The sequence below is a fragment of the Gossypium raimondii genome, chromosome 4 (genome assembly GCF_025698545.1).
Source record: "Gossypium raimondii isolate GPD5lz chromosome 4, ASM2569854v1, whole genome shotgun sequence".
Lineage (NCBI taxonomy): Eukaryota > Viridiplantae > Streptophyta > Magnoliopsida > Malvales > Malvaceae > Gossypium > Gossypium raimondii.
In genome coordinates, this window is record NC_068568.1 from 39,863,687 (window position 1) to 39,876,384 (window position 12,698).

Here is a 12,698-nt window from a genome sequence, read left to right on the forward strand (position 1 = left end):
ATACCTCATTTTCGATTCTAATTATTTTAATATTTATTTCTAGTGTACTATTTACTATTTCAAAAATTTTCCTAACTTCACATTTAACTTATACTCACTAAATTAATAATATTTTCTACCCATTTATCGAATTTAGTGATCTCGAATCACCGTTCCGACACCTCTGAAAATTCAGGCCATTACATTTTTTTCCTCTTCGGATTTGTGGTCCCAAAACTACTATTCCGACTAGACCCAAAATTGAGCTGTTACACGATTTTGGTATGGTTTGGGTGTGTTTGAAAACATAATTTTTAGGTCTCCTATTCTAGGTCTTGAAGCATGTGAAGTGTGTCTCAAGACGTACAAACTTCGAAGGTAAAAATCTACAGTTATCGAGCCATATCTCAAGACATAAAGGACTTTGTGTCGAGATAGGACAACATTGAAGCTAAACTTCTACAGTGTTATGGCAATGTCTCAAGACATGTAGGCCTTGGTCTCAAGACATATAGACTTGTAGTTGAAATTTTTTATTCCAATTAAATAAGACTTGAAACAAATTTTATATGCAATTAATCTTTATTAATAGTCTAGTTATATTCCTAAAAGTGTAAAAAGGTCTTGAATTCACTATTAAAAGTTTAATTTAAAAGTGTTTGAAATCATAAATGTATGTTCAATGTTCAATATAACATTCGTTACTTGAGTTCACTCGGGTAAGGCATGTTACACACGTGGTAGTATATAATTAGCCCACATGTAAACTTCTGTTAGGAATTAAGATCGTTAGACGAAGGTACTAGATTGATAGACAAGAATTAAAATTCAAGTATCACATTGGACAAATTAAAAGTAGAGGAACCGCAATGAAAATTTTGTTAAAGTACAAGTGTATTTTTTGCCATTATCCCAATTTATATTGATCAAAATACAAATTATTATGATTCTAAAAATATAACATTTATATTAAACTGTTTTTACTTCCTCAATCATATTGTTACAAATTTTAATAAATAATATAATATATATTAATTAATACACAATTAACTCGTGGATTATATATATAAAAACTAATTAATATCTATATAGTTAGATTTGATCCACTTTAATTAAACAAAACTTTACTCAATACTTCCTTTAATAGGTCTATTTCTTATTTGATTTAAGAATACATAAAATTATCATAATTTTTTTCAGCACAACTATATTTTAAAAGAAATTAAAATTTAAAGAATTGTAAATTTTAAAATTTCATCGATAATGAAATTACATGTGATGTCTAATAACTTGTATTTGAGTCGTGCTAATTGCGTTGATTGTCAAAACACATTTGAGTTGAGTATGAGATGTATAACATGGATTTAAACTTAGTTATTATATTAAATCAAATTTAAAATAAATTTTCGTTCACCGACAAGTGACGCTAGCAAAACACAAATCAATCGAATTTCCAGCTTTGGGAAATTTTTAAAGAAAGTCGGTACTTCAAGCCACTGATTCAGAAAACGGCACACCGGATCTCCGCCATTCGCCGTCGTTTTGAAGCGTTTCTCAACCATGAAACTTCTCGGCCATGTCGATTCCCTCAAAAGCCAAACGTCGATCAAATTCGCGGCCTTTATTTTTATTTCCGTCGCTTCCTTTTACTTAGGCAAACACTGGTCCGACGGTTCCCGCCAACTTATCTTCTTCTCCCGCCAATCCCCTTCTGGAACGACGTCGTATTCACCTTCCATCGCTCTTTCTCCTAATCTCAATAAAGAATTCAATGTCTCCGCTCTCATTGACACTCCGGAACCTCCTCGTTCAGCTAAAAGCGAAGGAAAGTGGGCGTCGGGGTCTTTGAAAGCTCCGCCTCCACCTCCAGAGTTCAAGATTTACGGGATCGTAGATGAGAATGGTACAATGTCGGATAAGTTTGAGATCGGGGAGTTTGATACGGATTTGGTGGAGAATTGGGATAACGGAGCGGAGATTGAGGCGGAAACGGGTAAAGAGGATGTTAGGTCTACCTTTAGGGTGAAGAAGTTTGGGTTTTGCGGAGAAAATATGAGAGAGTATATACCGTGTTTGGATAACGTGGAAGCGATTAAGAGGCTTAAATCGACGGAGAGAGGGGAGAGATTTGAACGGCATTGCCCGGAGAAAGGGAAAGGATTGAATTGCTTGGTTCCAGCTCCAAAAGGATATCGCCCTCCGATCCCCTGGCCTAGGAGCCGCGATGAGGTAAATAATTCTATTTAATTTTGAAAAATACATGTTAAAAGTAAATAGAATAGCGAATTATTGATGTAATTTTTTTCTAGATTATTTAACTACTGGGTCTGAGCTCGGTGAATACTTAAGCTTAACATGGAGAATATGGGGCTCAGTTGGAGTCACTAGTGGAAAAATTAGAATCAACAGTGTCTGAGTTGGCTTTTTTCTGTTTTTGGGTGTTTAGAAAGTGCAAATTAAATAGAATGTAGAATATCGAACTGAGCTTGTGTGATTGAGTCATGAGTTGATAATTAGAGCCAACTGGCTGTTTCGGAAGTGGTTAGGAAGGAGAAATTAAATGGTTTGTAGTTTAGTTGGACGAGAGTTTGCGTTTAGTGTAAGATTACATGCCTTAAAGTTAAAGTACTAAAATGGATTTGGCATCTTTAGATCTTTATAGAAAACATAGTAGAATGAAAAACTGTAGACAAGCTTAACTTATGTGTGTGTTTTAGGACTGCATTGATGCGAAATTCCAAAATCTTAAAATTTGAAGCAAGTTACCCTTTGCTTTTGTTATTTTAATCAGTTTAGTCCTCTTCCTAAATAAAATTTAAGTCTAATTAAAACAAAAAGTTCTAGATGTCATATTTTAAAATTATAATTATTATATTTACTTTAATGATTAATTTATTAGTATATTAATTATGATTATAGTTATGACTTATAAATTTATTTCAACGTGAGTTAGTTACTTATTGATATATAAATTGTAATAAAACAATAAGAACTATAATAATTTGTTTTAATTTTATAGAAATTGAGACAAAAAAATATTAAAGGAACTAAGCTTGTTTTAAAAAATTAAATTCTATAAATCTAGTAAAATTTACTTCTAAGTACTCTTACATCTCGCCAACCGAACCTCTAGCCTAATGAACAAAACAAGGTAATGTAACATACTGGGTATTCCACTTTGTAATTTAACATTCTCATAATCCTATGTTACATTCCTACGCCCCCTTAAAAATGAGACTTTAATTCTCATAAAAGCTCTCTAATGATTGACCAAATAAAGTCCTTTTCCAATCTTCTATGTTATATTTCAACTGAAACTCTTGTTTTCTTCATGTCTAAGTAAGCCTCCTATGGGTGACTATTCTTTGGGTTCATTAAGGTTAAATTTGACTTGCAATGTGGGCTCCCAAGCTGCTCGATATGATTTAAGTACTGATCCCAAGCCTTCAACTCAAAAAACCTGTATTGAATTTGTCCAGAAATTTCTGCTTGCACAATCTTTATTAAAACGGCTATAACTTGGGCCCCTGGACTCTGATTATCGTATTTCAAAGTGCATTATGAAGCTAAGAGACAGTTATTTGATCCATAATGAGACAACTCAACTCAGTTGCACTATGGATGATGTTCCAAACTTAAAGAAACTCTATACAATTGTTCCAAAAGAAAGAAGAATGAAGAAGATTAGTGCATTTTAGGTTTTGAAAGCAATTTTAGCGGTAAAAGCTTTCAAAGATCTTTTCTTGAAAAAAAAAAACTCATCAATAATCAAGCTTTGAAGGATGAAAACTTTACGAATCTAAAAATCTTGGGAAGTAACAAACTTTAAAAGAAAACAAGAGTCAAATCACTTGAACTCTCAAAATGCTATTTGCATCTCACAGGAAAGAACAAAATTTCACTAAGGAAAATTATAATCTATTGGATGTTGCTATTTATGGGCCAAGTTATAAGAGTTTAAAAGAAATAATTATTCCAAATTAAAAATCTAATAAATATGTAAATAAAGCTCTTCCTAACCACTAGAATTACTTTAAACTCCTAGTGTTCTAACCAATCAAAATTAAAGAATGATGTAAACGTTACATTTATAAATAAGACTTTAATTCTCTTAAGAACTCTAATGACTGGTCAAGTAAAGTCCTTGTTCAATCTTCCTTCTATGTTATATTTCAACTGAAACACTTGCTCTTTTTCATGGCGAAGTGAACTTCCTATTGACGATTACTTTTTGGGCTCATTGAGGTCGAATTTAACTTCCAAAGTGGGCTCCCAAGTTACCCAATATGATTTAAGTACTGATCCAAAGCCTTCAACTAAAAAAAATTGTATTAAATTCTTCCAAAAATTTCTTGTTGGTACACTTCATTAAAATGACCATAAGTTGAGCTCTTAAACTCAGATTGATGTGTTTCAGAGTGCGTTGTGAAGCTAAGAGACAGTTCTCTGACCCATAAGAAGACAACTCAATCCAAAAAATGCTCATATTCTATCTAAAATTTCATCACAAGTTGGCTGATGTTACAAACTTGAACTTAAATGAGTTTACCCCCTCTTGGGTTCGTATCAGATATTGAAGGTTCATTGGTTGGACTTAAGTTCAGTTGGTGAGAAGCTGAGAAATAGAAATAGAGATGAACTTTTTATTACGTTTTGGTGGTTTTGCTTTCTTTTCACCTTTTGTTGCCCAGGGATTAGAGGAAAATATATTTTGAGTATCTTCCTTTTTCCTTTTAACCCTCGTTTTGTGCTTTTGGAAGTATTTTTTGTTACTTGAAGGTTTCTTTTAAAGTAGTATTGTTACTGTTTGATTGGTTTATTGCTTCTCTAATTTGTAGCCAACCTGGTTGTCTAATAGGGGTATACTGTTTTGATGGATAGGTATGGTTCAACAATGTTCCTCATACACGTCTAGTAGAAGACAAAGGTGGCCAAAATTGGATTTCTAGAAAAGGGAAGGATAAATTCAAGTTTCCTGGAGGTGGCACACAGTTCATACATGGGGCAGATCAATACCTGAATCAGATTTCTAAGGTTGTTATTAAAATTTTAAATGCATGTTAAACTCCAAGAAATTTGGTCTGTTGATTTTGTTTCTGATTATCAAATTCTAATCTGTATATCCAGGTGGTCCCTGATATTACATTTGGACATCATATTCGGGTTGTTCTGGATGTTGGATGTGGTGTGGCAAGTTTTGGTGCCTATTTGATGTCACGGAATGTTATAACCATGTCTATTGCTCCCAAAGATGTCCATGAAAACCAGATTCAATTTGCACTTGAGCGTGGAGTGCCTGCAATGGCAGCCGCATTTGCAACTCGCCGTTTGTTGTACCCAAGTCAAGCCTTTGATTTGATACATTGTTCTAGATGTCGTATCAATTGGACTCGTGATGGTAAAACTTTTTGCTCCAGTCTTATCTAGTGATTTTCTAGCAGCAAGGAAAAGGGAAATACTAATAATTTCAGTACCATTTGAATTTTCATCTCCTGTATATGCTCATTCTATCTGGTCTCTTTTTCACTTTTCCAGTGAGGAATTCCTGCGATACCAATTTCCATCTCTTTGCCAATAAGTTTACCATCTTCTTCTACCATTTCTTAAACAAAAATCCACATTTACCCCTTCTTGTGTATGTTGCAGAAAATGCTATTATGTTTCTTTAGATGTCTCTAGGATAGTTTTTTGTCATGTTTTCTTCTTTTACTGTTATAAAGTTGAATTCTGGGATACATTCTAATGCATCCTTCCATTCTTATGCTGTATAATGAAGATGGAATTTTGCTTCTTGAGGTCAATAGAATGCTCAGGGCTGGTGGATATTTTGCTTGGGCTGCCCAGCCAGTTTACAAGCATGAAGAAGCCCTTGAGGAACGGTGGGAAGGTATAAATTCTGGACCTAGAATTCATGATAATCATGCGAAGAAATGTGATAACTGTATACTCATGTGTACTAGAAAGTTCAACTTTAAATCAAACATACTTTATCCTGGTCGAGCATTTCTTCATGGCCTGTGTTCTTTTGATTAAACATGCTGTTAGCAGCTTGTACGGAATTACATATTAGATTTTCTGTACTTTCAGAGATGCTTAACCTTACTACTCGCCTCTGCTGGAATCTTGTAAAGAAGGAGGGATATATTGCTATATGGCAGAAGCCCTTGGACAACAGTTGTTATTTAAGCCGTGAAGCCGGGACTAGTCCTCCTTTGTGTGATCAAGATGATGACCCAGATAATGTTTGGTATGTTCACCACTCTGCCTTTTATTTGAAAAACGATGCATAATGAGATGCTTAGAAAGGTGGTTTTGTTTCTGATGCCTTTCATCAGTTAATATTTGTCAATTTCATTTGTATATAGTTATAACGTCCTGAGGCTCCCTGGATTAATTTTAAATGTATTCTGAACCTATAACTTAATTAGGCCTTTTTATTTTACTTGTCTGAGTAGTTTTAAGTTAGTTACAAGATATTTGCATAATCTCTCAGGTATGTTGACCTGAAGGCCTGCATTAGTCGACTTCCTGAGAATGGATATGGTGCAAATGTTGCTCCTTGGCCTGCTCGTCTGCAAATTCCACCTGACAGGCTGCAGAGCATACAAATAGATTCATATATAGCCAGAAAAGAGCTCTTCATGGCAGAATCAAAATACTGGAATGAAATAGTGGATAGCTATGTCCGTGCTCTTCATTGGAAGAAATTTCAACTGAGAAATGTATTGGACATGAGAGCTAGCTTTGGAGGGTATTCTTTAAACCTAGTCTTGGACTGTACTACAGGCATATACTTGCTTCAGCATTTCTCAAATCTGTGATTTATATATTGTGCAGATTTGCGGCCGCGATAATTGAGAATCAACTTGATGCTTGGGTTCTAAACGTGGTCCCTATTAGTGGGCCCAATACCTTGCCTGTTATTTATGATCGTGGATTAATAGGGGTCATGCATGACTGGTACTTTTTCTTTACCATAATTCCAATCAGGAAACTCTGTAGTTTATTGTATAGTAACGGATGCACTTTCATTGATGATTTTTAATCATTACTTACGATCTCATGGCCGAAAAGAAAAAAACTCATTGCTTAGGATCCAAGTAAAGTTATCTACACCTCAAATAAACCCTTCCCTTCCAGCTTTTACCTCTTTCATGTTTCTGGATTACATTGCTTTAACCATTTCCTTGTTTCAAAATGTTGTACGCTTAATATTTGTTTCGTCACTCTCATCCTATAGGAATATGATTTAGGTTTTGTCTAAACCGAAGAGTATGCTGTGTTTGTTTTTATTGCTTCAACCGAGTTATTTGCTAAATCTTGTCTGATTTACCAGGTGTGAACCATTTGATACATACCCAAGGACCTATGATTTTTTGCATGCAGCAGGCCTCTTCTCAATTGAGAGGAAAAGGTACACCTTAATACCTTGAAATTGGTCTAGTTTTCCTCTGCTATCTGATTATTGAAGTTCGGGTCATGTCGGGACATTGATTTTTGCTTTAAAACAGAAGATTTGATTTGGCACCTTAAATGGTGAAATTCATTGTTGAAATGAATATTCAAGGTCCGTAAAATGGTTATTTTATAGCAAGAAAGGAAGGTGGTATCTGATAGGGGCGTCACCACTGGGATTTGGAAGTTCATTAGTTATGGTTCAGTTTATTTGTAATTTAATTATTTGTACTTGTATATCAGGTGCAATATGTCTACAATCATGCTTGAAATGGACCGGATATTGAGACCTGGTGGACGTGTATACATACGTGATTCTCTGGATGTTATGGATGAACTTGAAGACATTGCAAAAGCCATGGGTTGGCGGCCAACTCTACGTGATACATCCGAAGGTCCTCATGCAAGTTACAGGATCTTGACATGTGACAAGCGTCATGGTTGAACAAATTGGAACTTTAAGTATTATGTGTGATGTTTAGTAATGCAAATTGGAAAGATAATTCGAGAAGCGCAGTCATTTGCAAGCGAAAGAAAGAAGCTTGTGTATCGAAATTTGAACTGCAGATAAGAGGATTGAAGGATGCAAGTCATGGAACGGGGGGATGCTTATAATTGGTGTGCTGTGTGCTACAGACAAGGATGATGTCCTGGGGTGAAAGGTAGACACTTTTCTAACTTAATTGTAACATATACGGTCATTGTAGGTGCATTTTATTTTTCTCTAGGCAGTAGGAGCATTATTTAGACTCCAATGTGACTGTTCAGTTTTTCTTTTTTCTTTTTTTAAATAATGATGTATTTAGAGAATCATAATTCTTATCTGATTGTGGGTAAAAAAGTTAAAACCCATTATTCGATTTACCGTTAGTTAAAAGCCAATTTGGTAATTTTAAAAATCCGCAAATAGATTTTCTTTTTCATTTTGCTACTTAAATTATCACTTCATTACCCGTCATGTGATGCTAATCATGTATGTATCACGTGACATTCATAATATGTCACATGAAAATTAGTTTATTTAATTAAAAGCATTAAATTTAAAATAAAAAATGTTTTGACTTTGACTCAACGATGTGGTGTTATTAGAATTGTCATGTGTTTTTTAAACATTATATTATATTGATTAAAATATTAAAATAATGTATAATATATATTTAAAATTTTAGAATCAAAATTTAAATATATAAATAAATTTTAAAGAGTCAAATTAATATATAAAATGGAGAAATTTTATAAAAATCTTAAAAGGGTATTTAAGTATTTTTTAAAATACAAAAAAAAGAACTTCAATTTTCAAGGATATACATTCTAGAAATTTTTTTATAAATTTTATTTATTTTAAAAACTTTAAGCTCTAGAAATTTAAAACAATATATTTAAATCCAAAACAATTTAAGTTGTTTTTTCTTTTCTTGAAAATTTTAATTTTCAATGTTTATATGTTATTGAGTTTTAAAATTTTAGAATTTTATAAAAAAGTATTTTTGAATTTATTATATATGATTTTAAAATCAAAATAATAAGAAAAGAAAGGTGACCAACGTCCGTGAATCAAAGTCAAAAGTATTAGAAGGTAAGACATTGTGATTGGGGAGAAAATAAGAAAAGGGGAAATAAAAGCGGAGAGGAGTCAACATCATAAAATCTAACAAAATCTAAGCCAGCGGTGAAGATAGTGATGGGTTCAGAGACCTAAATTCCAGGTGTTGTATCCCAATTGGATACGGGTGTTTGTGAGCCGAATCAAATCGGATCATGGGTGGAGATGGAATCCTACCCTATAAACTCACTTCTCTTCTCTTCTCTTCTATATCTGTCCTTTCACGCACTGCAATGGACCTTAGCTTTTGACTTTTTTAAAATACTACAACAACTTTTCTACAAATGGTTTTTACTATGAGTCTTATTTATTAAGGGTTTAGTATTAAATATTATGAGAATAAAGTTTGAGTGGTTGAATTATTGTTTTAATTAAATTTTTTATGTATTTAATCTAAAAGAAATGATGCCACTATCAAAACATAACTAAAATAATTCAGTATCCTTTAGAATTTATAATTCGTTGAATTCTTCTGAGCAAGGTAATACTTGAGTTAGTCTACCGACTCCTTCATGGACAAAACTTTAACCACCTATAAATTATCTATCTGAATTGTGACTCTCTTATATTCCAAAGGTCTTTTTTTTTTGGCTCATGAAAGCAAAGGAAAGATTTCAAAGCATAATAGTTACCTTCCATTAATATGTTATTTCGTAATTTTTATTAATTTGTCCATTGTTGACTAATCAATTATATATATTTGACTAGTCGATTGAGTTCTAACTCGATTAGTATAAATATTGTTGTCAATGCAGGAGGATATACATTTGAATATAATGAAGCACATCATCCTTCTATTTATTGGTTGAGGAGGACGGATTATAAATAGTTATAGATATTATGTTAAGAATAACATGTATGACCACAACTTATAATGAGATTATTCAAAATATATATATTGGACTGTAATCATTTTCATATTCATTTAATTTCTCCGAAATTAATGCTATTGACTAATCAATTATGTTGCTTACAAATTTCAATATTCCGAATTAATTTACATGCTCCTATGTTACCAAAAATTTCAGAATTTTTTCATATATAACGCTAAGTACGTGGGCAAAGAAGAAATCTTGATCACACAATCGAGAATTAAAGGTAGCATTTTTATTGTTTCCATTGTTATTTTTAATTAATTGTTTTTGTTTTATTTTTAAAATTAATTTAGTTATTACATAAATTGTTTTGTATAAAAAAACATAACTCCATGTTTTTTTTCGTTTTACCTTTTTACTAGGTATCTAACTTTATATAAAATTTATTCCAGATTTTCAAAAAGAAATCAAAATTGAAACTGTACAAAAAAATATTGATAATTTGCAGCAAAAGATAGAGATGTAAAAGAACTTATATGAAGATCAAAGCAAGATAAAGGAGGAAAAGGAAATTTCTACAAAATCTCTATATATTGCATTTTGGCCTACTGTTATTGTTTATTTTATTATTTTGTATCTCTCTTATTTTTTTTTGTAATTAACATCTTTATATCTTATTAATAAAATAATATCATTTATCAATTTCAGTATTTTATTCGGGATTCATATGGACAATTTATAGAATAACCAGATGGGGAAATTGCATTATGAAACCCAAATCTTGACTGGTCAAACATGATTCATATCTATTACAAACCAGGGTTAATTTCGTTTTAAGAAAACATGCAACTTGATTAGTAATACATCAATTTAATTAGATATTTTTAGTCACAAAATTAAGAAAATATGAAAAACTTCACACCCATTTCTTCTTTTCTTCGAATTTCGATTAAACTTTACATCTTGCAATTAAAAAATACAATATATTTTCAGGATAATAATTATATTTATTTTCATCACAGCGGCTGATTTTTCTTCAAATCAACCACAACAACGCTAACATTATCCGTACTGTGCCTGGCCAAGGCCAATTTTGTTAATAAAATTGAAGCATCCCAACAGGCCTTGTCGGAACTCTCGGCTGTGCCACCCTTCACAGCCGCTTCACTACTCGGTGACACCGATTTTTCAGCGCGTAAACACATACGCGCAACTCCACATGCTGTATCATTTGGTACCACATCCCATAACCCATCGCTCGCTAATATCAAACACTCCTCTTCCCTTTTTCTCTTCGTTATTGTCACCTCAGGTTCCGATATAACAAAGGGTTTTAAATAATTATCCCCTGAAATATAAAAATAAATTTATTAAATTTAAATTTTGTAGAATACAAAATTTAAAAAACAAAAAGTGTTTTTTCTAACGATAAAAGCTTACCAATTGCTCTGGACATGGCTAACACGCCAAGAACACGAGGACCATCCCAGTAAATTACTCGGCCACCGGCTTCTTGGATTCGGAGCATTTCGTCGGGTCGGTCCGGCTGAAATAAAATAAATAAATGAATAAATCTTCTGTTTTCTTAAATTTCAGTGAAATTTATATATAGAAAGTAAAATCCTCACCTTGTGATCGTCGGAAAGAGGTAAAGCGACGCCGTTCCGGCATAAAACAGCGCGCGAATCACCACAGTTAGCAACGATGATCTCATCAGGCGTAACGACAGCAACCACTGCGGTGGAGCCAACGGCGTCGCACTGTGGAGTTTGAAGTTCGCATCGGCAACTTGAACGCTCCTTAGCGTCCAGCGTCCATTTTTGAACTTCCTCATCCATCCTCTCAAAGCTCCTCTCCATCGTCCCCTTCCACTCCACCGCCTTCTGTCCGCCGCACGCTTCGATTTCTTCTTTCAATATCTCATGAAATCGATCTTTACACTTCATAGCAACCTATAAAAGTAAAAAACGGAAGTCAGCTAAAACTGAAAAAATTCTCAGTAAAAAACTTAAATTTAAGAATTATTTTGAATTTTTTAGTACATGAGAGCAGCCATGGCCGTCGAAGACGCCGTAAAAGTGAACATCCGACGACATTTGAACTTGCCGGCTTTGTTTGCAAAACGAAGGGTGAATCGAAACGGCGTCTTCCATATCTCGTCGCCTTCCGCAAACGGATGTCATGCCGAACTTCGGCGATTCCTTTTCTTCTTCTACGGCTCCTGATTTTACTGCTCCATTAAAATTTAGACTTCCATTAAGTTCTTGATCTTTCTCAAGCTTATCAGTATCCGAGTTTTGAACAGCGTTATCACAATCACGAGAAGTCGGGCGAACGAGATCGAGCTTTTGACGTTTCCGGCCGTTCTCTAACGGCGGTAGAACAGCAGCTTCGGCCACTAATTTAAACGGTAGAAGCTCCATTCTCCGGCGACGAGAAGCTCTTGAAGTTGGTTCAACCGGAGCCGCTGCTTCACTTTCTCCAACAACTTCACAGCATATTCCCGCCATTCGATTTGATTACTAGTTCTTTATAAAGAAGAAAAAAAGAAAATCAACTGTTTTTCACTGACGAACAAGTTTTTTCCCCCCTTCTTTTCAGATTGAAGCAGGATGGAAGTTTTTGTACTGAGAGCTCTAACTTCACCTGGGGGCCACACCAAAACTACGGGTAGACTGCCCGTCACCTCCGGGCAAAGCGGTACCCGACACGTACAGTTGGTGTGACGTCGATTTATCTGAATTGCATGAAGGTAATCAGGCACCGTCCATTTGAGCACATTGGTTGATAATATGCCACGTGTAACTTCCTCCTGAGTGATGTTGAACACTCTAGCCAATGCTTTT

General features: G+C 33.9%; 2 protein-coding genes across 2 annotated transcripts; one reads left to right on the top strand and one right to left on the bottom strand.

Moving 5' to 3' along the window:
- Positions 1 to 1,375: 1,375 nt before the first annotated feature.
- Positions 1,376 to 8,333, top strand: LOC105779746 (probable methyltransferase PMT11). The gene is made up of 9 exons (XM_012603653.2): positions 1,376 to 2,208; positions 4,861 to 5,013; positions 5,107 to 5,377; positions 5,756 to 5,866; positions 6,067 to 6,226; positions 6,473 to 6,730; positions 6,817 to 6,939; positions 7,316 to 7,393; positions 7,678 to 8,333. The coding sequence occupies exons 1-9, from the start codon at positions 1,540 to 1,542 to the stop codon at positions 7,877 to 7,879; spliced, it is 2,025 nt and encodes a 674-aa protein (XP_012459107.2). The 5' UTR covers positions 1,376 to 1,539; the 3' UTR covers positions 7,880 to 8,333.
- A 2,428-nt stretch (positions 8,334 to 10,761) lies between these two features.
- On the bottom strand, positions 10,762 to 12,462 carry LOC105779747 (protein phosphatase 2C 37). Its single transcript, XM_012603655.2, has 4 exons — positions 11,895 to 12,462; positions 11,481 to 11,804; positions 11,293 to 11,398; positions 10,762 to 11,200 (listed from the first exon to the last, which is right to left on the bottom strand). The coding sequence occupies exons 1-4, from the start codon at positions 12,360 to 12,362 to the stop codon at positions 10,869 to 10,871; spliced, it is 1,230 nt and encodes a 409-aa protein (XP_012459109.2). The 5' UTR covers positions 12,363 to 12,462; the 3' UTR covers positions 10,762 to 10,868.
- Between the last annotated feature and the right edge of the window lie 236 nt (positions 12,463 to 12,698).

What these genes read in the sequence shown, in the direction of transcription:
- LOC105779746 (XM_012603653.2), top strand. Translation starts at nt 1,540, where the DNA reads ATGAAACTTCTCGGCCATGTCGATTCCCTCAAAAGCCAAACGTCGATC. An exon ending in GATGACCCAGATAATGTTTG is followed by an intron (nt 6,227 to 6,472) that starts GTATGTTCACCA and finishes ATAATCTCTCAG; the next exon opens with GTATGTTGACCTGAAGGCCT. An exon ending in ATGAGAGCTAGCTTTGGAGG is followed by an intron (nt 6,731 to 6,816) that starts GTATTCTTTAAA and finishes TATATTGTGCAG; the next exon opens with ATTTGCGGCCGCGATAATTG.
- LOC105779747 (XM_012603655.2), bottom strand. Translation starts at nt 12,362, where the DNA reads ATGGCGGGAATATGCTGTGAAGTTGTTGGAGAAAGTGAAGCAGCGGCT. An exon ending in ACGGCCATGGCTGCTCTCAT is followed by an intron (nt 11,805 to 11,894) that starts GTACTAAAAAAT and finishes TTACTTTTATAG; the next exon opens with GTTGCTATGAAGTGTAAAGA. An exon ending in CTCTTTCCGACGATCACAAG is followed by an intron (nt 11,399 to 11,480) that starts GTGAGGATTTTA and finishes ATTTTATTTCAG; the next exon opens with CCGGACCGACCCGACGAAAT.